The 25,527-nt window shown below is 40.8% G+C and overlaps 2 protein-coding genes and 1 non-coding gene across 6 annotated transcripts in view; all 3 read right to left on the reverse strand.

Moving 5' to 3' along the window:
• Positions 1-14,680: 14,680 nt before the first annotated feature.
• LOC123643875 (adropin-like) lies at positions 14,681-14,911 on the reverse strand. The gene has a single exon (XM_045559708.1). It carries the CDS (start codon positions 14,909-14,911, stop codon positions 14,681-14,683), a length of 231 nt encoding a protein of 76 aa, XP_045415664.1.
• A 6,547-nt stretch (positions 14,912-21,458) lies between these two features.
• The window catches only part of NOP58 (NOP58 ribonucleoprotein), a 33,161-nt gene continuing 29,092 nt past the window's right edge, over positions 21,459-25,527 (reverse strand). For 3 of the 4 annotated variants that reach the window (XM_045559709.1, XM_045559711.1, XM_045559710.1), the window contains 3 exons: positions 24,823-24,956; positions 22,125-22,261; positions 21,459-21,741 (listed from right to left, as the gene is read on the reverse strand). In XM_045559709.1, coding sequence (XP_045415665.1) covers positions 21,691-21,741; positions 22,125-22,261; positions 24,823-24,956 — 322 coding nt within the window. In that variant the 3' untranslated portion in view covers positions 21,459-21,690. Of the gene's footprint in view, positions 21,742-22,124; positions 22,262-24,822; positions 24,957-25,058; positions 25,111-25,527 lie in introns of those variants that run through there. The other variant, XM_045559712.1, reaches the window with a different exon arrangement.
• Positions 24,072-24,177, reverse strand: LOC123644221. The gene has a single exon (XR_006737042.1). It is a non-coding gene; the product is annotated as a U6 spliceosomal RNA (small nuclear RNA).

The following is a 25,527-nucleotide window of genomic DNA, read 5'->3' on the forward strand; positions in this document are numbered from 1 at the left end:
TATGGGTTGGTGGAAGGGTAGGGGGTAAGGAAGGAGGAAAGAAGGAAAGAAGTAAGAGGAGAAGAAGGAGGTAGCACAGGAGGGGGAGGGATCCTGCTCCATATAATCATTCAGGGACCCAGGCTTTTTCCATCTTGCGGCTCCACCCTTTTCTTTGTTCTTTTCTTTGTCCTCTCCATTCAGCAAGAGAAGGGATGGCAAAGAGTGAGGATTGTGCTTGAGAGGTTTCTATGGACCTAGAAGTGGTGCCCACCACTCGTGCTCACCTTCCAAACGCAGCCAGAACAGTCACGTGGCCACACCTAACTGCACTGGAGATTGGAAAATGGACTTGGACTCTCACTGTAGGCCAGGAAGAAGAAAAGAATACAGTCATTGGTGAGCACCAACAGTCTTTGCCACATACAAGCAATCATGTGACACCAACATTAAGTCAGAAATCACTTTTCTTTCTTTGGAATTCCTTTAGCATTTACATACTCCCTTTATCATAATTTGTTATATTAAGTTATTATTGCCTTAGATTCATGTCTTCTGCTTCCAATTTTTTTTTTTTTTTTTTTTTTGAGTAAGAGTCTTGCTCTGTTGTCCAAGCTAGAGCGTGATGGTGTCAGCCTAGCTCACTACAACCTCAAACTGCTAGGCTCAAGCAATCCTCCTGCCTCAGCCTCCCTACACCCAGCTAATTTTTTCTATTATAAGTAGAGACAGGGTCTCACTCTTGCTCAGGCTGGTCTCAAACTCCTGAGCTCAAGTGATCCTCCCGCCTCGGCCTCCCAGAGTGCTAGGATTACAGGAGTGAGCCACCATGTCCGGCCTCTGCTTCCATTTTTATATCATAAGCAGGGATCATTCTTCAGTTGCTTTGGTATTTACCATAATGCAGGTTATAATATAGGCACTATAAGTAGATTTAAAAATCATGCTGAATTATTTCAGTAAAGACTGAGGAAGTTGAAATTTGCAAACCTTTACAGTCTGGAAACAAGTTTGGTTTAGTTGCTATGGCACAAATTAATAGTTTAAATATATACAAGGATGTTTACAATAGCAAAAAAGTAGAAAGCAAATTAAATATCCATTAAGCATAAATATCGACATGGGAAAGAAGTTAAAATATACTGGTGAGTGATACACAAACTCACATACACTGAAAAAGAGATGAATATAGCAAAGTATTAATAGCAATTATCACTGTATAATGAGATTATGGATAATTTTTTCTGTTTCTTATCTGGATTTTCCTACATGAATCCAGATTACTGGTGTAAATTTTTTAACAAGTAAAAGAATCAAAGTAGTTAAAGGTAAACCATGACTCATTATAATAGCAGCACAATCAGATCAGGAAAACATTATCTTTTAAAATGACATCTTGGCCAGGCACAGTGGCTCACACCTGTAATCCTAGCATTCTGGAAGGCCGAGGCAGGAGGATCACTTGAGCTCAGGAGTTCAAGACCAGCCTGAGCAAGAGTGACACCCTGTCTCTACTAAAAATAGAAAAATTAGCCAGGTTTGGTGGTGTGTGCGTGTAGTCCCAGCTACCTGGGAGGCTGAGGCAGGAGGATTGCTTGAGCCCAGGAGTTTGAGGTTGCTGTGAGCTACGATGACGTCACTGTACTCTAGCCCTGGTGACAGAATGAGACTTTGTCTCAAAAAAAGAAGACATCTTTTCTGGACTCATCAGGCGATTGCCAAGTCCATGTATGTAATGTTAAGAATAAAAAGCCTCCGAAGATAAGTGATTATCTTTCATTTGTATGTTTTAAAAATTTTCTAAGGATGTGTAGGGACACAGGGACCAACCTGAAGGAGCTCTAGATGCCAAAGCTGGAACCCAAAGTACAAAGTACACTCATCCCTTGGCATCTGTGGGGAATTGGTTCCAGAACTGTCAGGGACACCAAAATCTGTGGATTTTATGTTTATATTTATGTATTTATATTAGTCCCTAATATAAAATGATGTAGTATTTGCATTTAACCTATGCCCTTCCTCCCGTACACCTTCTCTAGATGATGATGATGATTTTTAGAGACGGGGTCTCAATCTGTTGCCCAGGCTGGAGTGCAGTGGCAGAAACGTAGCTCAATGCAGCCTTCAACTGCTAGGCTCAAGTGATTCTCCCACCTCAGCTTGACTACAGGCATGTGCCACTGGGCCAGGCTAGATTACTTATAATAGCTAATACATTGTAAATGCTATGTAAGTAGTTGTCATATTGTATTGCTTTTAAAATTTGTGTTATTGTTAATATTGTAGTGTCATTTTTTATTGTTTGGGGTTTTTGTGGGTTTTTTTTTTTTTTTTTTTGAGACAGAGTCTCGCTCTGTTGCCCGGGCTAGAGTGAGTGCCGTGGCATCAGCCTAGCTCACAGCAACCTCAAACTCCTGGGCTTAAGCAATCCTCCTGCCTCAGCCTCCCGAGTAGCTGGGACTACAGGCATGAGCCACCATGCCCGGCTAATTTTTTTGTATATATATTTTTAGTTGGCCAGATAATTTCTTTCTATTTTTAGTAGAGACGGGGTCTCACTCTTGCTCAGGCTGGTCTCGAACTCCTGACCTCGAGCGATCCACCCGCCTCGGCCTCCCAGAGCTAGGATTACAGGCGTGAGCCACCGCGCCCGGCCTTTTTTTTCATCTGTAGTTGGTTGAATCCATGGATGCAGACGCCACACATATGGAGGGCTAACTATATATATGGGTCCATACTGAAATAAATGAATGAATGGACAAATAAATCAATGGAGAAGAAGAAACAAATCCTTCAGAAATAACTCCATTTAAGATATGTAGATACTTCCTTTTCCAGAAACTGAGCTTAATTTCCATTCCCTCCCAATTCCCTTTCCACCTTCTTGAGAGTAGGCTAGACTTAGTGATTTGCTTCCAAAGAACAGATTACAGAAAAGGAGAAAGCGTAACTTTATAATGGAGAAACCTGGCAAACCCTATCTGAACCAAATGATGAAGGTTAATGTCACCAGTGATGTCATATGGATGTCACCTACCCTTGATAGGATGAGAAGGGCATGTCACCCTGAGGTCTTCTTTCCCAAAACCTATAACCTCAATCTAAGTGTGAAAAAAAACATCAGACAATCCCCATTTCAGAGACATTCTACAAAATATCTGACCAGACATGATGATTAAATGTAATGTGGTATCCTGGGTGGAATTTGGAACAGAAAAAAGACAGTAGGAAGAAACTAATGAAATCTGAACAAAGTGTGGAGTTTAGTTAATGGTAATGGAACAATGTTGGTTCCTTAGTTGAAACAAATGTACCATAGTAACATAATTACATTAACAACAATGGAAACTGGACAAGGGATATAAGGAACTCTCTGTACTATCTTTGCAACTTTTCTGTAAATCTAATATTAGTCCAAAATAAAAAGTTTATTTTTAAACATTCTTACAGAAAATGGGAGAAAAGGTAATTCTTTGGAGGGAGTCACAGGTTGTAAAATGCACTTTTAAATAAATTATTCCTCCTTGAAAGTGGTCCTATAACAAGAGATAAAGAGGCCATGAGGGTAAGGTGCTCTTGGAAAGGATCCCTCAATTTTATAAATTATGCTTTAAGGCAGAACAGATCAGCACGTGGTCTAAGAACTCCAGGCTAAGCATTTATGAGGAAATGTTTAGAATCTTCCCATAAGCAACCTAAGGGCCTGCCTGTCTGCCTGTAGCTTTATTCATCTGTCCTTGTTTTCTGATAGAAGCCAGGATTTGACATCTAAAGGAACTTTTTCCCCCTGATTTCTCATGCTAGACTGGGGCGTCCCAGAACCAGGGGGTGAGCCTTCGAGCAGACCTCTGAATTTGGGGAGGGCCATGATTATGCAGACAGAGCTTTTTGCATTTTCCCTTCCTCCACTTGGCAGCACAAGCACAAAGTTCTGGAGATAAAAGGCTTCCATTAATACCAAATCAATAGAAGTCAAAGAGACTTTTTTGTCTATGGTTAGGTCATAACTACAATTTCTCTTTTCCTTTCTTCCTTTCTTTTTTTTTTTATAACATGTTTATGAATCCAAGTCAGGATTTTGACTTCCCTGAGCTATTTTCCAGTGTCTAAGAGTGCAGCAAAGGTTCAGATGTAGTTTTCATGGTTTCTAAGAATGAGTAAAAGCAAATGCCTTTATCCCTGGCAGCTTCTTTCCCAGCTTCCAAGGAAGGGAGGGATATAGAGAAGCAATAGAAACTGTCTTTTTTGCCTATGCAACATCATGGTTCCCTGCATCATAGACATTTACTTTCTTCACTCAGCATTCAAGGAGCTGCCTCTGCTGCACATCAGGGACTCATCACTCTACACATGGAGCTTGTCATCACCGGTCCTCTTCCTTCACTGATGTACTCTCTGGTTACAATCTCCTTTCTCATCTATTTTATGAATTCAAAAACTATTTATTGAGCATGTCCTCTTATACCGAGTTAGGCACAGGAAATAGGGTGATGCACAAGACAAAAACAAATCCTGCTCTGGGAGCTTACAGTCTACTGGAAGCAGCAGGAATGGGAATAACTGAGATACTGAAAATTTTGGGTAGAGGGATGGGAGCAATGTTAGAAAGGGTGGTTAGGGAGGGCTCCTTTGAGGGGGCGATACAAGAACTCCAACCTGAATGATAAGGAATCAACCCTGTGAATTGGAGGGAGAGTATTTCAGACTGAGGGACTCCGAAGTGCTAAGGCCCTGAGGCAAGAATAAGCTTAAACTGTTCCAGAATCAGAAACAAAATCTGTGGGGCTGGTAGGCTGTGATCAAAGAACAGAATGAAAGAAGATGAGGCCAGAGAGATAAACAAGCAGGGTCCACATCTCAGGGAAGCTGTAGGTCCTAATAAGGAGTTTTCATTTTAGTGTCAGGGGAAGCCATTAAAGAATTATGAGCAAGAGACTAAGGTGGTTGATTACTTTTCTTTGGAAGGAGTAACTTTTTCCATACATGCTTTCCTTAAATTCACTGTTTACATTTTACCCTCATTTATTTTATCATTCTCTCTTTTACACACACACACACACACATACTCACACACATTCATTTTATATAAATACAATTTTTTTCTCAATAATTTGAGAGTAAGTTGCAGGTAATCATGTCCCTTCACTCCTAAATACACTTTTTTTGTATTTCCTAAAAACAAGCACATTCCCTTAGATGACTATACTTTAACTGTCAAAATCAGGAAAGTTAACATCAAGACAATACTATTATCTAATCTTCAGGTCATTTTCAAATTTTAATTATCCCAGTAACGTTCCTTATAAGTACTTTTTTCCTAGTCCAAGATCTAATTCAGGACAAAGCACTATATTTAGTTATTATGTCTTCTTTAGTCACCTTTAATCTAGACCTGTCTGTCTTTGTCTTTGTGAACTTGACATTCTCTAAAAGGGCAGTCATTTTGTACAATAGTCTTCCATTTGGGTTTGTCTGATGTTTCTTCACGGTTCTATTCAGATTATGCATTTTTGTCTGGAAAACTGCAAGACTGATGCTGTGTTCTCTTTAGTGCATCACCGGGAGGCACATGATATTGGTTGGCACCACGGATTTATGCTTAAAAAGATAATTTGAATTCAAAATGATAATTTGTTATTTTTCAATTTTAGAGGATAAAAATATAAATGTTCAGCTGGGGAAGGTGGCTCACGCCTGTAATCCTAACATTTTGGGAGGCTGGGGCCAGAGGATCGCTTGAGCTCAGGAGTTTGAGACCAGCCTGAGCAAGAGCGAGATCCCATCTCCACTAAATATAGAAAAAATTAGTCAGCCATGGTGGCGCACGCCTGTAGTCCCAGCTACTCTGGAGGATGATCGCGTGAGCCCAGCAGTTTGAGGTTGCAGTGAGCTATGATGACGCCACTGCACTCTGAGACATCAGAGCAAGACTCTGTCTCAAAAAAAAAAAAAAAAGAGAGATGTTCCTGGATTCTGACCTCAGGACTTTTTTTCTCACTTAGGGATGTTCTTAATCCTCACATCAGACTTGGCCTTGCCTCCTGTCTCTCTCTTCTAGCACTATTTGGGCCCTCCCTCCGGCTGCGGTGCTGCTGGCCGCCCTGAATAACAAAGGAAAGAAAGGTGGGAGGATATGCAGAGTGGTGCTCTTCCCTCTGAGGCATTATTGCTTTGTGGAATTCTGTAGGGCTCTGGAGAGAAGAGTCACAAATACAAATTAAAGGATTGGAAAAATACAACAAACTTATGAAGTATATGAAAGGACAAGGCTTATTTAAGATTGAGTTTTCGATTATTTAATGGTGACTTCCTTGAGAGGCCTTTAAAATGAGCTAATAACCAACTAGTCTCCATCTTCACTGGGGGAAGATCAAAAGAAAACGGGCTGAAGTTGCAAATGAAGAGATTCTGGTTAGATCAGTGACTTTAAAACTTTTGGCTATGGAACCCTTTAAATAAAGCAAAACGTGGAAGGACAACACGTAAAACAGAAAAAAGGGTACTGGAAGTCTGAGTGGGGGTTCCCTAGCCCAGCTAGCTCTTTCTCCCCTTGGAGGACTTGCCAAAGCACAGTTTGAAAACCAGTGGTTTAGCTCAGGGGTAAAAACTATTAATATATATAGCCTGCTGCCTGTTTTTCTACTGTCTATGAGCTAAGAATTGTTTTCCCATTTATATATGGCTGGGGAAAAATAATATTACATGACATGTGAAAATAAAATGAAATTCAAATTTCAGTGTCCATAAATAAAATTTTCTTGGAAGAAAACCACACTCCTTTGTTTTGGTATTGTCTATGGCTGCTTTTGTACTACAATGGCAGAGTTAAGTAGTCATGATAGAGATCATATGGTCTGCAAAGCCTAAAATGTTCACTGGTCCTTTGCAAAAAAGGGTTTGCCAACCTCTGGCTTAGATAAAAGAAAAGGTTTCATGATAGTGTTTTTTAAAGTTGGGACTCTGTGATAAATAGGGTTTATGTGATTTCCTCTTTTGGAGGTGTTAAAGTTAGGCTAGATTGTGGTTTAAATAAAGTCCTATCTGTATGGAAGAGAAATGATTGGCCTCAACCTTCAGGATCCCTAAAAGTCCCTCCCTTCCAGCCCTGGAGCCTGTGGTTTTACCCTTGGGCTCCAGCTAGTCGCCTGCAGATGGCTAAAGGGAAAAAGAAGGCAATTACCCGGCAGTACACCAAAAAATTCCACGCCCACACCCCCTACCCCAGTTTGGAGCCAGAAATTCCTGGCAGTTTAAGAAAGGAATTCCTTCAGAACACAATTGCAGTAATGCTTTGGCCAGCCAGTCCCTAGATTTCACAGGGTGGGAAAACATCTGTGATTTGCAGAAGAGGTAAGAAAACCCAATTCCAAGAATTGATGAGACATTGAGGAAAGCTCTAAGGAAGACCATGAGAAAGAGAAAAGCACTTCTAGAACAAGTAGAGAATGATTAGCTAAATCTTAATATCTTTTTTGTGCTTTCTTTCAAATCACTACAGATCATTTGAGATCAACTCAGATCATTTGCACTGTGAACTAAAATAAAATTTTAAGGCTCACCCCCCACAGGCTGACTGAATGGACCCCCTCGTGGCCAAAGGAATATCCTAAAACTAAATTGCCTGCCAGGAGGAGGGAGGTCAGACATGCCTCAACATGCCCCCCTCCCTTCTTGGAGACATCCTTTGTAACCCATTAACAAGCCTAAGGGTATACAAGACAAACCTGCAGGTCCTCAATTTACACAACAAATCTATGTCCGGTGGCTTGTCTCTGATAAACAGCAACTATGTTAAAATATTCCAAGCCCTTAGACAAAGCTTCATGTCTTTAACCAATTACAAGCCAAAGAATCTTTAAACCCACCTAAAACCTACAAGCCCCCACTTTGAGATGGCCCACCTTTTCCGGCGAAACCAATGTATGATTCCCACGTATTGATTTATGACTTTACCTGTAACCCCAGTCTCCCTGAAATGTATAAAACCAAACTGGAACCCAGCCACAGCGAGTCCACTTGCTCAAGGCCTCTTGGGCGTGGCTCCTGGTCATGGTCCTCAAATTTGGCTCAGAATAAATCTCTTTAAAATTATTTTACAGAGTTTGGCTTTTTTCCGTTGACAGCATTAATTTAAGTTTACTCCAATCCTTTGGTCCCCTATCTGGCATTTCACAACATTATGTTTCTCCAATACTTGAAACAGATGGGGGCTGGAGTTATAATTCTATGTCCATAACTCTTCTGTGACTCTAGTTCTTCTGCTATAAAATGAGGATGAGATCTTAATACCTTCAAAACCATGAGGTGATTTCTCAGCTTGAAGAATAAAGAATAGTAACCGGGGGCAGAGGGAGAGCCATGTGCAGGGGATTGATGCATCTCAAAGAGTCTGTTCATTCACACTCTCCACTTTCCACATCGGTCCTTACTGGAAAAGCCTTGGTGATTACAGTAGTGAAACCACAAAATTTACAAAAAATAAATACCCCACCCATGATCTCTGTAGGAAACAAACAAACAAGCAGTAACAACAAAACAAATAGCCAATAGCATAGCTTTAGATAAAACATATTATGGTAGTTTTTGCCTATAGTTTCATTTATTTTACATTTTAAAAAATGAAAATAACACAGGCACATGGTTTTTAAAAAAATGAAACAATACAGAAAGAAATGAACAGCAAAAATCTTCCTCCCCACGCTCTGATCCCCAAATCTCTAATCCCTCTCACCAAAAGTGGGAACTGTTAATGGCTTCTTGTGTATGGGCCTGGGGTGGGGGAAAAAAAGAAAAAAGTACATACACATCCTTTCAAAATTTTTACACAAATGGTTTCACACTGTTCTTCACTTTGCTTTTCCCACTAAATAGTTATCTAGGAGATCTTGTATTTTAATGGCTGAATTTTGGGGGCATATGATTATTTACTAGCCCCATTTATGGGATATTGTGGTTGTTTCTGATTTGTCTTTATTATAAACAATGCTATAATGAACACCATTGTACCTACATTTTAGTGACTTTTTTTTTTTTTTTTTGATACAGAGTCTCACTCTGTTGCCTGGGCTAGAGTGTGGTGGCATCAGCCTAGCTTGCAGCAACTTCAAACTTCTGGGCTCAAGCAATCCTTCTGCCTCAGTCTCATGGCGGCATGTGCCACCATGCCCGGCTAACTTTTTCTATATATTTTTTTAGTTGTCCAGCTAATTTCTTTCTATTTTTAGTGGAGATGGGATCTTGCTCCTGCTCCTACTGGTCTCGAACTTCTGACCTCAAATGATCCTCCTGCCTCAGCTTCCCAGAGTGCTAGGATTACAAGCGTGAGTCACCACGCCCAGCCTCTTAGTGACTTTTGTGACTATATTCATACATTAAACGAGCAGTACCATGCCTACATTTTTACTTTTTTTTTTTTTTTTTTTTTTGAGACAGAGTCCCGCTCTGTTGCCCGGGCTAGAGTGAGTGCCGTGGCATCAGCCTAGCTCACAGCAACCTCAAACTCCTGGGCTTAAGCAATCCTACTGCCTCAGCCTCCCGAGTAGCTGGGACTACAGGGATGTGCCACCATGTCCGGCTAATTTTTCTATACATATTTTTAGCTGTCCATATAATATCTTTCTATTTTTTAGTAGAGACGGGGTCTTGCTCTTGCTCAGGCTGGTCTCAAACTCCTGAGCTCAAATGATCTGCCCGCCTCAGCCTCCCAGAGTGCTAGGATTACAGGCGTGAGCCACCGTGCCCAGCCTACTTTTAATAGCTATTAACAAAGTACCCTCCCAAAAGCTTTCACAAGTTTATACTCCCACCTGTAATGTATATGTTCCCCTATTCTCTGGCCAACACTGGGTATTAGTATACTTAATTTTGGTAATTTAATGAGGTATAACTTCTCTTATGTTTATCGATCATCTGTATACCTTTTTTTCTAGGACTGACTGTTATTTGTATTTTTCATCTTTTCCTTATTAATTTATTTAATCTCTTCACATATTAAAGAAAATATCTTTTGGTCATATTTTGACTATTTTTCAATATTTTTGTCATACAAGAGGTTTTATGTGGTCAATTTTATCAGACTCTTCCTTTCTGTTTTCTGAATTTCATGTTGTTTTAGAAAGAACTTAACTCACTTCATAATTATAAATCAATCTCTCTTTCTCTCTCTCTCTCTCTCTCTCTCTCTCTCTCAAGACCTAAACAATTTAATCCTTTGTTTATTAAAAGAGCTCTGTTCCTTTGGCTTTGTTTAGTTTGGTTTTAGATTTTTTTTTTCTTTTCTGTGTTAATTCTGAAGGTAAAAAAAAAATGAAAAAAATATTTTTGACTTAATCACAGGAAGATATATTTGATTCAGCAATGAATTAAAAACAAAAATTTTTTTTTTGAGACAGGGTCTCACTATGTTGCCCAGGCTGGAGTGCAGTGGCATCACCATAGTTTACTGCAACCTCAAACTCCTGGGCTCAAGGGATCCTCCTCCCTCAGTCTCCCCAGTAGCTGGGACTACAGGCATGCACTACCACACCTGACTAATATTTTAATTTTTTGTAGAGAGGAGGTCTTGCTTGTTGCTCAGGCTGAATTCAACTTTTTAAAACTATATGGGCCAACATTTTGTGGAGCAAATCAAATATTTTTGTGCCCAGATTTGGACCAAAGGTAGGCAGTTAACAATCTCTGATCCACGAGCTCAAGAATCATAATTTTCCTTCTCACTTTTTTTTTTTTTTTTGAGACAGAGTCTTGCTTTGTTGCCCAGGCTAGAGTGAGTGCCATGGCGTCAGCCTAGCTCACAGCAACCTCAAACTCCTGGGCTTAAGCGATCCTACTGCCTCAGCCTCCTGAGTAGCTGGGACTACAGGCATGCGCCACCATGCCTGGCTAATTTTTTTCTATATATATATTTTAGTTGGCCAGATAATTTCTTTCTATTTTTAGTAGAGATGGGGTCTTGCTCTTGCTGAGGCTGGTCTTGAACTCCTGACCTCGAGCGATGGACCAGCTCGGCCTCCCAGAGTGCTAGGATTACAGGCGTGAGCCACCGCGCCCGGCCCCTTCTCACTTTTGAAAATGTGGCTATTAAAAAGATTTCCTCGAAGAATTCTATCTTAGAGGAAACAACCCAAAATATCTAATAGGTTGAACCACATGGAATTATTTTTATAGGTCAAAAACAGTCAAATATTGGCAATTTCATGTAGTTCAACCCAACATAATGGCCCAAACATTACAAAAGTTTATTCTTTCTCTATGAAGTCCAAAAGAGATGTCCTTGGTATGTGGGCAGCTGTCCTCCACATAGCTTCTTATAGCTTCTCTAACTTTAACCTATGACTTCCAAGGTCATCATGTCTGTCTGTATCCAGCCACAATAGGGGATAAGGCATTGAGAAGTACAGTGGGGCATTTTTGTGGAACAGTCCTCTAAGTGATGGACATCACTGCCACCTACTACCATCCCATTGGGTAGAGCTCAGTCACATGGCCACACCTAACTATGAGGAAGGCTGAGGAATACGATCTAGCTGTGTGCCCAGAAATAACAGAAAATGGGTCTGGTAAATGGCTGCCTGGTAGCCACCAAAGAAGTTTCCCTAATAGCTCCCACTGACTTCCCTGAAATACTCAACTCTTGAGTTTTCCTGTTTTTTTTTTTTTTTTTAATAAGTAGAATAGATTTTGAGTAATAATACTTTACATTTATTCAATTTACAAGGAATTTTTACATTAGTTATCTGTGTGTCCAAGCATTCTACAAGATAAACAAAAAATTATTCCCATTTTATAGATAAAGAAGCTAAGGCTGAGAGGGCGCAGGTTGACTTGTTTCAGGACATGAACTAGGTGGTGAAACCAGCTCATAATGACAGCAAGGATACTTTACCCAGTGCCCTTTGGCTTATGCAGCACTTTCATGTCCATTATTTTCTCTGACCAGTAGTGCAGGGCTCTTCCCCTTCTGCCAGTCTTGCTTGCGGGCTCTCCATCATGCCCAGCTGGTTATTAGTATGTTGCTGGCCCAGCAGGTTTTAGGATATAAATAGATGCATTTGTTGTCTGACCAATTCTTTTCTTGGAGTCAGGCACATTTACCCTTGCTAGGAACCAAGCCCTCCCTGCTTCTTGGCTCAGATTAAGAGGCAATTTTGAGGCCCTAAGAACACACATGATGGCCTCCCTACACTTCCATGGCACAGAAGGGCTCTTCAGGTGAGTACCAAATTGCCAAAGCTCAAAGTGTGTTGGAAGGGGCAGTTGTGGAGTGCTGAGATGGGGTATAATGGGATGCAGCTGTACTTCCAACTCTATTACCTGCCAAAGGGTGAGTTTCTGCTGCTGCTATTTCTGCTGGGTTTTAAAAATTTATTTTATTTATTCATTCATTAATTTATTTAGGGACGAAGTCTTGCTATTTTGCCTAGGCTGAACTTGAACTCCTGGGCTCAAGCGTCCTGCCTCAGCCTCCCAAGTAGCCGAGGCTACAGGTGTGCCCACTGCATCCGGCTCTGTTTGTGCTGTTTTCTACTTTCTTCAAATGTGTGGTATCTCGTGGCTAGCAGAGGAATAGAAAGGGATGATTTCTTTTCCATAAACTCAAATTCCACTTCACAGCTTTTATCCTCATAATTTTCATAATTCTCATCATCTGTTGAGATCTCTATCTGCTGCTTCTCTGCATTTGTCCTTCCTCAAGAACTGACTCAAATGAGAACATGCCTTCTTTATCAGGATTTGAGATCTGAGGTTATTCTGTGAACTCTCTGAAGGCAGCAGCTGCTGCATCTTCTGCTTACTTGAGTTCTCACAGCTATCAAGTGCGTGGCCCATAGTGGGTTTCCCAAATACTTGTTGGCCATGAATACATGTAAAGATCTTAGAAGTTTTCAGAGATGAACTCAGAAATAAAGCAAAATAAATAGCATGTTCTTACTTTAAAAAATAAAACTTTTTATTATGATCATTTCAAACATGCAGAAAAAAATGGAGAAAATAGTATGATGAACAGACATATACCCATTATATTTCAACAACCGTTAATATTTTGCCATATTTGCTTCATCTAGTTATATTCATAATTTTTGCTGAACACTGCAAAATATAGACTTCAGGATACTTCTTCCCAACAGCATGCATCTTTTAAAACTAAGGACATTCTCCTACATAACCACAGTATCATTATCACATCTGAAAAAAATTAACTATAATTCCCTGAAATCATTTAATACCCAGTTCATATTGGAACTTCCCTAACTATTCCCAAAATATCTTTTATATCTTTTGTGTTTTGAAATCAGGATAAATCAAGGTTCACACATTGCATTTGACTCTCTAAATTCCTTTTAATCCAAATAGGGGTTGGAAAACTTTTCCAGTAAAGGGCCAGAAAGTAAATATTTTAGGCTTTGGGGGCCATATGGTTTTTGTAAATACTTAATTGCGCTGTTGGAGCACATAGCCAGACAGCATAGCCACAGACAGTACGTAATGAATGGGCATGGCTGCCTTCCAATAAAACTTTATTTACAATAACAGGCTGTGAGCTGGATTTGGACCTCAGGTGGTACTTTGCCCACCTCTAATCTAGAACAGCCCCCTTTTCCCCACACCCATTTTATTGGAAGAATAATGTATTTATTTTTTAAAAATTAAGTTTAGTTGTTTTTTTAAATAAGCAATGCATACATATAGTTAGAGATCATTAATGATAAGACTGGGCCAGGAGTGGTGACTCACACCTATAATCCTAGCACTTTGGTAGGCCGAGGCAGCATGATTGCTTAAGGCCAGGAGTTTGACACCAGCCTGGGCAACAAAGCAAGACCCCATCTCTACAAAAAATAGAAAACTTAGCCAGGTGTGGTGGCACCCACCTGTAGTCCCAGGTGCTCGGGAGGCTGAGGCAGGAGGATCGCTTGAGCCCAGCAATTTGAGCTTGCAGTGAGCTATGATGACACCACTGCACTCTGGGCAGGGCAACAGAGTGAAACCCTGTCTCGAAAAAAAAAAAAAGAAGACGATAAGACATAATGAAGCCAGTAATCCCTTATCTCTCATACCTCCCTCAATTCTCAGGAGGTAATTCCACAGAAGCATCACAATAAAATTCTTTTGCCACCATTACCCACCCCTTTAAACTTTTTTTTTTTTTTAGAGATAGGGTCTTGCTATGTTGCCCAGGCTGGTCTGAAACACCTGGGCTCAAGCCATTCTCCCACCTCAGCCTCCCTAGTGGCTGGGATTAGAAGCATGGGCCACCTATACCCAGCTCCAACCCCATTTATTTTTAAGAGCCACAGTTCCATTTATTATCTAGCAAACAGTGGGAGGATCAGAGGAAGGACCCACCCTAGACACCCTCCCATTATTGCCATGGGTTCCAGTTTGCTTCCCCAACCTAGAGGGCCTAGAGGCGCTCGGCCCAGGGAAAGGGTAGACCTGGCCCCTGGCCCTTGGGATGGAGCAGAGTCCAGATGGCCCTGGCCCTAGCACCAGCTCATGAACCCCAACCTCAGGCCCATCTCCCTAGGGCCACTGAGCCACTCTTGGAGCCAGGCTGGCTAGACTCGAGGCTGCTGGGTTCAGCTCCAAGCAAGCTGGACTCGGAGTTCTGGATCTCAGGCAGGCTGAACTCTGGAATCCTGATTCCAGGCTCTGGGTGTGGTAGACTTAGGTCCCAGGCTCCTGGCAAGGCCAGGTGCCTTCACGGTTGCAGCAGGTAGCTGACTTTATGGCTAGGCGTTTGGAGCAGTGTAGGCTTCTCATGACAGGGGCCAGGGCTGGAGTTGGGACTGGATTCAGAGACAGAGTCAATGTTAGCAGAGCAAGAGTGGCAGGCCCAGCAGAGAATGACCCGGAGAGGCAGCAGCAAGAAGCCTACAAAGCCATTGCAGACGATGGCAATGAGGAGCCCCGGGGAGATGCCTGCCCCCATGACGGGCAGCACCCTCAGACCAGCACAGACTGTGGAGCTGCCTCAGTGGCGAGGCCCATGCCGAGGTGGGACTCCAGTGTGGCCAGCCTTCCAGGGAGGCTGTCATTTCCGCAAGCTCAATGATTCCTGGGCAGTGGAGATGTCTACCTGCAGTCCTGAGCCTGAGCCGAGCCGGTGCGTGCCCGCGGCAGGAGCTGGGGCAGCGGGTGCTCCCGCGGCGGAGGCTCCGGAGCCTGGGGGTGGGGGGTCGGGAGGCTGCAGGGGAGACGACCACTCCCCCGGCCCTCCCCCTCTGCCTCCCACCCCATTTTTAATGAGGTTTTTTTTTAACATCAAGAAATAACTTATTCAATGTTCAAGCTCAACCGAAATACGCATTCAGAGATTTGTGCACAAATCTCACCCTAGGGCCCTATCTATCTGGACTTCAGAGAATTGTTTTCACGGCCACCCCTGTGGCAGGAGGACATCCCCCGCGACCCTAACTGAAGGCCCCTCAGCCGCCCTGGTGTCCATAAGACCTGAGTGCCAGGAAGGAGCCCTAGTGTCAGGGCCCACATGACCAGACTGCGGCGCTGTAGCCCCCACGCTGCTCTAGGATTCTTCCAGGAATGAGCCCCTCCTGTCAGACCCAGGGAGCTCAGGGCACCTTTGGTTACCTGTTCCCTCGCTCGGCCGCCATGTCCTCTTCTGCGTCACCCCTGATACCACCATATCCGCTGCAGTCTCTTCTATCCACCACGGAGGGTCCTTCAGACTGTCGGGGGCCGTCCCTGCCATTCCTCTCACTCTAGTACTTCTGCCGTTATGAGATGGAGGCCTCTGGAGCCCCACGTACCTGCCACAGACTAATGACCGGCTTTTAATATTGCACGTTTTGGATCCGATTGCTTCCTATGATGCCTTTCCTGTAAACTGGAAGATAGATGGATCTAAAGGCTGGATTAAGTGTGTACAAACTTTTTATAAAAGAAATTGCTTTCTCCTTGTTGCTTAGAGAAGAGGGCAGGCCTAATATCTTTGGAATATACTAGCACACCGGGAGCCTGTATGGTGAAGGTCGCTCTGGGCCCAAGTCTTCATTTGCAGTGACAGAGTTGTACTAGTGATCTCTTTGATTCCTTCTACCTCTAAAACCTCCTATTCCTCGTAGAGAACATTTAGGGGATTCAAAAATAAAAAATAAAATAAAATCTATTCCCCTCCATTAGTACTAACAGATCAAATTTTTGACAAATGAGATGTCATGCTCCTTGTCTCATTTACAGCCATTAGCTCTTTTGTTTTTTTTATTTTTAGTTGTCCGGCTAATTTCTTGCTATTTATTTTAGTAGAGATGGGGGTCTCGCTCTTGCTCAGGCTGGTCTCAAATTCCTGGGCTCAAGCAATCCTTCCATCACAGCCTCCCAAAGTACTGGGATTACAGGCCTGAGCCACTGTGCCCAGCCCCTAGTCACTGCAGATTTATAGTCATGACAATATTCTGGCACCTAGCAGTACAGTGTGTTGAAGGAGTCATTTTTTCTATTCACACAAATTCCTTCTTTGGGCTAGGATCACAAGGCTGGGTCGGAGTGTATAATCTTGAATATACTTTCAATTCTGTACTGATAAAATGAAATCCCCTTATACATTCAGGACTATAGAATTACAACAGGAAAATTATCCAGGTTTAAAACCACATAGTTCAAATTAATGTTTAAAAAATTATTTACTGTTATATGCAAAACTGTGCTAGTGAGTAGGGGGTTGGGATAGATGTTAATAAAAAGATGATTATGAGATAGTTTATGACCAGGGAGCTTTATCTTAATACCATTGGTTGCAGTATAAATTATTACAATCTTTTGGAGGCAAACTGACACTATTTTAGAATTATATGTCTTTGACACAGTAGTTCCACATCTAGAGATTTATCCTATAGAAACACAAGTACGTGAAGATAAATGTACAATGGCATTCACTGCAGATTTGTTTGTAATAAAAAAAACCCAGCAACAACAAAAAAAAAAACAACAAAAATTAGAAGTACTGTTAAAAAAAAATACTAAGTAACAGTAAAGGAGATAACTTGGATATAAAAAAATGGTGAGGCTGGTATAAACACAATTAGCATTATTCCTTAACAGTCAACCAAAATAAGTGGGAAACGGTCAGCACTCCCAGAGTACTAGCATTACAGGTGTGAGCCACCATGCCCAGCCTCTCACAAACTTTAAAACACAGTAAGTTTTTTTCCTTTCTATACAAAATATAACATATACGAAACACTTACAGAATCAGAAATCCCTTCAAAAGCAAATTCTTTTTTTTTGAGACACAGTCTCACTTTGTTGCCCGGGGTAGTGTGCTGTGGCATCAGCCTAGCTCACAGCAACCTCAAACTCCTGGGCTCAAGCAATCCTTCTGCCTCAGCCTCCCGAGTAGCTGGAACTACAGGCATGAGCTACCATGCCCGGCTAATTTTTTCTATATATATTTTTAGTTGTCCAGATAATTTATTTCTATTTTTAGTTCACTCAGGCTGGTCTCGAACTCCTGACCTCGAGCGATCCACCCGCTTCGGCCTCCCAGAGGGCTAGGATTACAGGTGTGAGCCACGGTGCGCCCGGCCCTGATACTGGGTTTGTGGCATTCCTCACTTTACCCAAATGCACAGGCCTGACTTCTTGGCCATTAAATTAGGTTCTAGTTTGGAGAACTTCAGGGCTAGGCAAGATGATAGAAGGGAAACATCCTAGTACAGTGGTCAAGGTGTTGTCCCCCAACCATCATCAGCTGGGAATTTTGTCAAAAATGCAAATTCTGGCCTGGCGTGGTGGCTCACACCTATAATCCTAAGCATTGCGGAAGGCTGAGGCAGGAGGATCACTTGAGCTCAGGAGACCAGCCTGAGCAAAAGTGAGACCCCTTTCTACCAAAAATAGAAAAAATTAGCCGGTGTGGTGGCACGAGCCTGTAGTCGCAGCTACTTGGGAGGATGGGGCAGGAGATCACTTGATCCCAGGAGTTTGAGGTTGCAGTGACCTATGATGACCCCACTGCACTCTAGCCACGGTCACAGAGAGAGACTCTAAAAAAAAAAAATCCAAAAAACCCCACAAGAAAACAAATTTTGGGCCCTACCCTACACCTAAATCAGAAACTTATCTTTCACAGTTTTCCAAGTGTTTCTATCACTGAAGTTTTAAGAACCAACATTTTTTTTTTTTGAAGTTCTACTCTTCAGCCCTGACTGGATTCAAATACCCCATCTGTCAGTCAATAGGGGTGTGACTTTGGGCAAGTTACTTAACCTGTCTAAGCTTCATTTGGCCATTATAAAAGGGGATTAATAACAGTACTTCAAAATTGCTAGGAGGAGGGAGTTCAGTGATGACAAGGCCTTTCATCTGTAAACTCAGCCATTGGCTTCCTATTTTCCTCTTCATGGTGGGTAGGGGATGTCTCCGTGCCAAACTGCTTGCCCCAACTCCACACATGTTGGTTCTTTTCTCCAATTACCTCCTCCAACCCCCATTCCCCACTATTCTTTGCTGAGTAACTTCTCATTTCTCAGATTCTTTTAAATGCCACCTTGGGAGAGCCTTCAGAGACACCTCCACATCCCTCACTCCTTATTAATGGGGTGTTTCATAAAGCACCCTTCATTTTTCTCTCATTCCTTTAACACAGTTTGTAATTGCTTATTTATTTTAATTAATCTTTTGTACATAAACTGTGAGCTCCACCAGGGACCTTGTCTGTCTGGTTCTCTCCTGTACCCTCAGTACCAACAGTGGTCTAAGATCATACCAGGCATTAAATATTTACAGAAAACAATACAATCTGTTCCTTAACTTGGGTTCAGAATGTGATAGCAACCTGTCCAAAACCACAGATTAGTAGCAGACTTGATCCCAAGTTTCCCTACGTGCAACCCAAGACTCCATCCCCAGCTGACAAGAATCTTCCTAAACTACCCCTTACTATATTTTGAGTGTCCCAAAGTTCAGAAAGGGAGGGAGTAGAGCAGTGTGAAGAATAGGGGGAAAGTGATTTGGTTTGGCCCCTCCTGTCAACCTCACATGCACATATTGTAAAGTGAGGGACTAAGGCAACAGGGGCTACAAGGATCAAATCAGGGAAGGGACAAGCATGGTAAGCAGCTTGGGCATGGAGGTCCTGCTGAGAACCAACATTCTAATGAATTACAATTGATCCTTGAACACTACATGCAGATTTTCTTCTGCTTCTGCCTCTGCTACCCCAGACAGCAAGACCACCTCCCCTTCTCCACCGCCTACTCAAAGTGAAGATGATGAGAATGAACACTTTTATGATGATCCACTTCCACTAAATGAATATATTTCCTCTCATGATTTTTTTTCAAGAGACAAGAAACTTACTGTCACCCAGGCTGGAGTGCAGTGGCATGATGTGATTGATCATAGCTCACTGCAGCCTCAAGCTGCTCAAGCGATCTTCCCACCTCAGCCTCCTAAGTAGCAGGGACTACAAGAGTGTGCCACCATGCCTGGCTTTTAAACTTTTTTTTTGTTAAAATGAGGTCTCACAGGGCCGGGAGCCGTGGCTCACGCCTGTAATCCTAGCACTCTGGGAGGCCAAGGTGGGACGACCGCTTGAGGTCAGGAGTTAGAGACCAGCCTGATAAAAATAGAAAGAAGTTAGCAAGGCAATTAAAAATAGAAAAAATTAGCCGGGCCTGGTGGCAAGGGCCTGTAGTCTCAGCTACTTGGGAGGCTGAGGCACGAGGATCACTTCAGTCCAGGAGTTTGAGGTTGCAGTGAGCTATGCTAATGTCACAGCACTCTTAGCCCAGGCAACAGAGTGAGACTCTGTCTCAAAAAAAAAAGACATTTAACCCTACTGCATGTTATTCTGGCTGGCACAACTGGGATTAGAGATAAACCTGAGCCGGGTATTTAGAAATGGCCTCAGAGAAGAGGAAAAGGTATTGAAGAGAACTCCTTGGGCAGCAGAGGCATCTTTACTAAAAGTTAAGCCCTGGGAAAGAGAACTGCGGACAGTGTTCTGAGGTTGGAGAAGAGGAGGCAGCACAACCAAGAGCCTTGGAAGCAGGCTAAAGAGCCAGAAGGCAATGGACAGATAAAGACGTTTAAACCAGGAAACAGCAATTTACATTTTTAAGGGAAGGGGAGAATCAGTAAGTTTTCATCAGAGACTATTTTATGTGGCCCCATCACAGAAATTCTTCAAAACTGGGCGTGTAAAATTCACCTGAGCTTCCAATTTCAAACTAAGGTCACAAAGCTCTTCATTAGGACAAATGCTTCATTGGCACCAAGCAGAACCAGAACCTAGTGTTTGGTTAGTGTACTAAATGGTTAAGACTTCAGCCCACATGAAAGCTGATAGGCCTGTAGAAGACTACTCAAAATGACTAGAAGTTATTTAATTCGTTTTCTCAAAACCTACCATTTTGGATGCAAAGATTTTGATGATACAGCCCTTGACAGCTTTAAAGACCATTTTCATCAAAAGCTCTTGATAAACTAAGCTGTTTTATACCAAATTAGAATGTGTCTGGGGTACAACTGGGTGATGCAAAATGACTCTGTTCTCCTGGAAGCATGATAACTAGCTTTATTTATTATGTAATTTTGTCTAGGGAAGGCTGCACAGAAGCAAATTATCTAAATTTGAAACTTAAGTAAGCTGATCTCTGAAAGTTTATATCATCTGATTTTCTATAAAGCACAATTAGGAGGTAAAACTGATCATTACAAAGCAGGAAACCAAAGGGGGGTTCTTGACTTGCCTTTGGTCACATGAAAAACAGATATGGAACTCAAAGCTATAGTCCTTCTAGCCTCTCCCATCCACCAACTGCTTCGATTGAATGGTTTTTAACATAATGTCTGATGTTCATGGCATACACATACACAGGTAAAAACATACAGTCCTATAAAACTCATGTCTTGATAATATGGTGGTATACCAGCCTTCTGTTTGCGTATTAAACACTTTCAGAAACAAAGATTTCTCTTTGGTATTCTATGTCCTGATTTATACCTCAATTCCTAGTGACACTATTTTTTCCTCATCTTCATTTTCCTCTATTCCCCATTCTTCACTTTAAAATCATTTTGTGCAATCTTTTAAAAAGTCACTTTAGATTACTTTAAAAACAAATCAAGGTCTAGATTAAAAATTACTTTGTTGCACCTTTTAGAACTGCAAACAAATAAAAAGGGACACTTTTCCCCTCTTTTGAATAGGTACCAAAAAGTTTTGCTCATCTAATTTTAAAATTTAAACAAATCTTTATTTAAATAAATTCAGAGGCAGAAAGATAATAGAAAAGGGGGGAAAATGAAAAATAGTCCAAAAAACCAAGATAAACACATTAGAGTGAATTTCTTGAATTATTCTAATTGCTGCCTTCCAAAAGGCTGTTTCAAATTAACCATTAACAACTCCCACTTATCAGCTATAATTACCAAAATAATCGTCAGATGCCATATAAACTATAGAAAGGGCCAAAGATTCTCTATGTAAAATATAAAGAGATCACAGAACTGCCTTAAAATACAAAGAAAATTTTATTTGTTATCAAAGACTCTAAGAAATGATGACATAATAAGGTTAACAGAGTTGATGACAAAACACAAATAGGTTTTTTTGAAAGTTATAGATGAATAATCACATTGTTTCATTCAACTTTCCCTGGATTATGTCAGAGAGCATCTCTGGTATACTCCCAACTGAATCCTAAGCATGACGTGTCCAGGTGGTACAATTTTGGTTCTCTTCTTTTAGTCCTCATTGTCTTTCTTTTTTTTCTTTTTCTTCTTTTTCTCTGGACTCTGAAAATAACAAACAAGAATGCTTTTGAAAGAGCTGTAATTGTAGAGGTGAGTAATAACTTTTCCTTATAAAATACAAAATAGTTTTCCTTAAAAACATATTTGGGGGAAAGATTAAAATCTAAGATATAAAAGCCACACCTGTAAAAGTGAGCTCTAACAAAATCATATTCTCTTCCTCCCTTGAAGAAAACTTTTATAGTAAGATTCTAGATTTGGGAAGTGGCCTTTTATAATATTAACATAAAGCCATTTTATTTTAAGCCTTATATCAATGAAAACCATTTTTTAAAATGCCCACTCATTTCTGATGCAAAGAGTAGATTTAAAAATGGAGATCCTGCCCATGCCAAGCAAGTACTGGTATTTACAGACAGACATACAGGAATTGCTGTGCTGGTACATGGCTCTTCCTCAGAAAGCGGTTCTTCCTTAATGTGTTTCTTTTTATCCTTTTTCTTCTTCTTCTTCACAGATGTCTCTTCTTCTTCTATCACTTCTTCTTCCTCCTCTTCTTCAACTGAATAGGGGCAAGTGTGAAAGCATAACAAGTTAACACTGTATCATGCCTCATTCCCTCCAAAAACTTTTGAGTCCTAGTTTTTTCTGTCATTCCCATCAATTATCCAATGTTTATGATGTTCATTTCACAACTGGAAAGGTCCTTCTAGGCCTATCTTGTCCAATACCACCAACTTTACAAGTGATATAGATAAAGCTCAGAAGTAACATAATTTTCTCATACAAGCAGGTAAAGAAATCATAATTAAAAAAAAGGTTGTCTCATCTTCAATCTTTTCTGGGAAGAGAGTCTATTATATTAGAAATGGTTAAGAATTTGCACTCTGAAGTCAGAAGACCTGGATTATTCTACCTGCTGTGACCCTCAGTAATCTATTTTAATCTCTGTAAAACTCCACACCCTCACCTATAAAATTTAGGAATGTCTATCTCATTGGATTATTACTGAAATTTAAAGAGACAATGCATACAAAATACTAAGTATAATGCTTAGAATTAAAGTGAGGACTCAACAAGGTAACTATGATTAGAAATTCATTGACCAAATACTTATTTAGCACCAACTATTAATATATGCCAGGCCCTACTCTAAACAGTTAGAGACAGCAAGGCACAAAACAGATGAAAACAAAAAAAGACCCCTCTGTTGTTATGAACCTTACTTTAGTGGGAGAGTGAAGAGACATAAAATAAATGATACATTATACAATAGACAGTAATCCACACTAAGGATAAAAAATAAAGCAGTGGCCGGGCACGGTGGCTCACGCCTGTAATCCTAGCACTCAGGGAGGCCGAGGCGGGCGGATCGTTTGAGCTCAGGAGTTCGAGACCAGCCTGAGCAAGAGCGAGACCCCGTCTCTACTAAACATAGAAAGAAATTATATGGACAGCTAAAAATATGTACAGAAAAATTAGCCGGGCATGGTGGCGCATGCCTGTTGTCCCAGCTACTGGGAAGGCCGAGGCAGTAGAATTGCTTGAGCCCAGGAGTCTGAGGTTGCTGTGAGCAAGGCTGACGCCACGGCACTCTAGCCCAGGCAACAGAGTGAGACTCTGTCTCAAAAAAAAAAAAAAAAAAAAAAAAAAAAAAAAAAAAAGCACACACACACACACAAATAAATCAGAAAGAAGTATGTTGGAGAAGGGCAGTATATATGGACATTTTAGACAGACAAGTTAGGCAAACATCTTAAAGATGTGAGGGAGTGAATGATGCCCATATCTGGAGGAAGAATAGTCTGGGTAGAGAGAAAAGCAAATGCTAAGGTCCTAAGGTTTTTTGGAGGGGAAGTGGATGAGAAGTTCAGGAAATAGCAAGCAGGCCAGTTGTGGAAGGGGCACAGTGAGCAGGAGTAGAAATTTAAAAGAGATCAGAAAGCTAAGGGTAGTTCCACTGTGGCTACGACATTCTTTCAAAAAGTATAATTGAGAGATTGTGGTGTCAGAGAAGATCTGGCTTATGAGAAGAGAGTCAAGGCTGATAGCCAAAGCAACTGGAATTGCCATGTATGAGGTGGGGAAAATTGTGGAGTAACAGATACATTTGAAAAGCTTACTAGATACAAATCTAGAGTTTGGTGTTTCAAATGCTCCCAACAGGTTTATAGATCTCCTTATTTTCAATGAGGAAATAGAAGCATAGAAGTTAAATAATTTGTTTATATTTTCTTTATCCAAGGTAGAGCCCACATTTGTTGTTTTTAATTTTTTATTTTTAATTATCATGGGTATATAATAGATGTTATCTTTATAGGGTCCATGTGATGTTTTGATACAGGCATACACTGTGAATTAATCAAATCAGCACAGTTGGGGTGCCCCACCATCTCAGACATTTCATCCTTCCTAAGGGGCCATGCTAACCATCTTTGTATTGTTCTACCTCAGTATATGTGCTGCTGAAGCAAGCACCACATTTGTTGATAGTACACTTTTGACCACTAAGCTTACTAAGAAACCAAGTTAAAGCAATTATTGCTTTAATGCTTCACTCTCCTACTAGACTGGCTGGTAGGTGCTCAATAAACACAGGTACAACTAATAAATGGGGCAGGGTACTTATGTATCAACTTTACGAGACAGCCTAGTTCGCTGGTAGGTGCCTATTAAATATTACTGCTATGATGGCAGGCCACCTAGTATGCTACTCTTCTAGTTCACTCCATATAATAGAAACAATGAATAAAACCACTGCTCATCAATTCTACATTCATTCCTAACAAAAAACAACCTGTCAGCAACCAATTTATAAACTAGATTCCTTCACCCCCCATTCTAGTTTTCAAAATAGTTCACATGGTAGAAACTGAAGTTTTGATATTCTTAGTAAATTATTTAATTCCACATATTCAATGATAAGCTTCTCACATTCCTCCATGAAGTCAGATAAATTTAACAATATCCAAACAATTCCCAGAGAATATAATGGCATACTAAAATATCACTAGCTTTCAGTATGGGTGGTTCTACAATAAAGTTAAAATGGCATGTATGTCTAAGATTTACAAAGTCTGTACTTCCTAAAAGTATAAATAGCATTAAAAAATTCAAACTAACCTTTAACTTTAATCTTGGCTCTTTTTGCTTTCTTTTCAGTAATTTCATCCTCTTTATCTACCTCTTCTATTTTGCGTTTTTTGGAACAGGTTGGAAGTGTGGAGTCACCAGAAGGATCGTAAGTCTTCACTTCACTGAAAGAGCCAAAGAGTTTTAGAAAAGCTCTACAAATATCTGTAATTGAAATATAATAATTCTCAAGAGATATAAAGAAAAGGCCATTAGAAAATACTTACATAAGCATACAATGATGCTTCATTTTAGTGGCTTTGGGGTAGTTTATGAAGACTAAAAGTTTCCAAAAGGTAAAGGTATTAATATTTTTCAAGTAGGTCAATCACATTCAAGAAGTGGTGAGCTAAATGAATTCTGATTTAGTAATCAATGCAGTTACTATGGTACAGGAAAACACTCAATCAGCATGGGGGAAATGAAAAGAGAAAATCCCTTTACAACTGACTAATAACTAGAAAGTGAAAACTGAATGAATTCAACCATTAAGACACTGGCTAATTAATTAAATGAAAGGGGGGAAAAAAACAGGAAAAAATCTAAACCAAGTTTAATGTATAAGTCTTCATCACAAGATCTCAAGAGGCAGAGAAACAAGAGGCATAGATAAAGATACCCTAGAACACAACATTTCCTTTTGTTCTAATGTAGCAGAAAGAAAACACTGAAATGAGTGCCTAAAATGTAAACCAA

Source organism: Lemur catta, chromosome 8, assembly GCF_020740605.2.
Source record: "Lemur catta isolate mLemCat1 chromosome 8, mLemCat1.pri, whole genome shotgun sequence".
NCBI classification, from domain to species: Eukaryota; Metazoa; Chordata; class Mammalia; order Primates; family Lemuridae; genus Lemur; species Lemur catta.

Excerpts from the sequence above, each read along its gene's own strand:
- LOC123643875 (XM_045559708.1), bottom strand. The coding sequence starts at position 14,911 with ATGGGGGCAGGCATCTCCCCGGGGCTCCTCATTGCCATCGTCTGCAAT.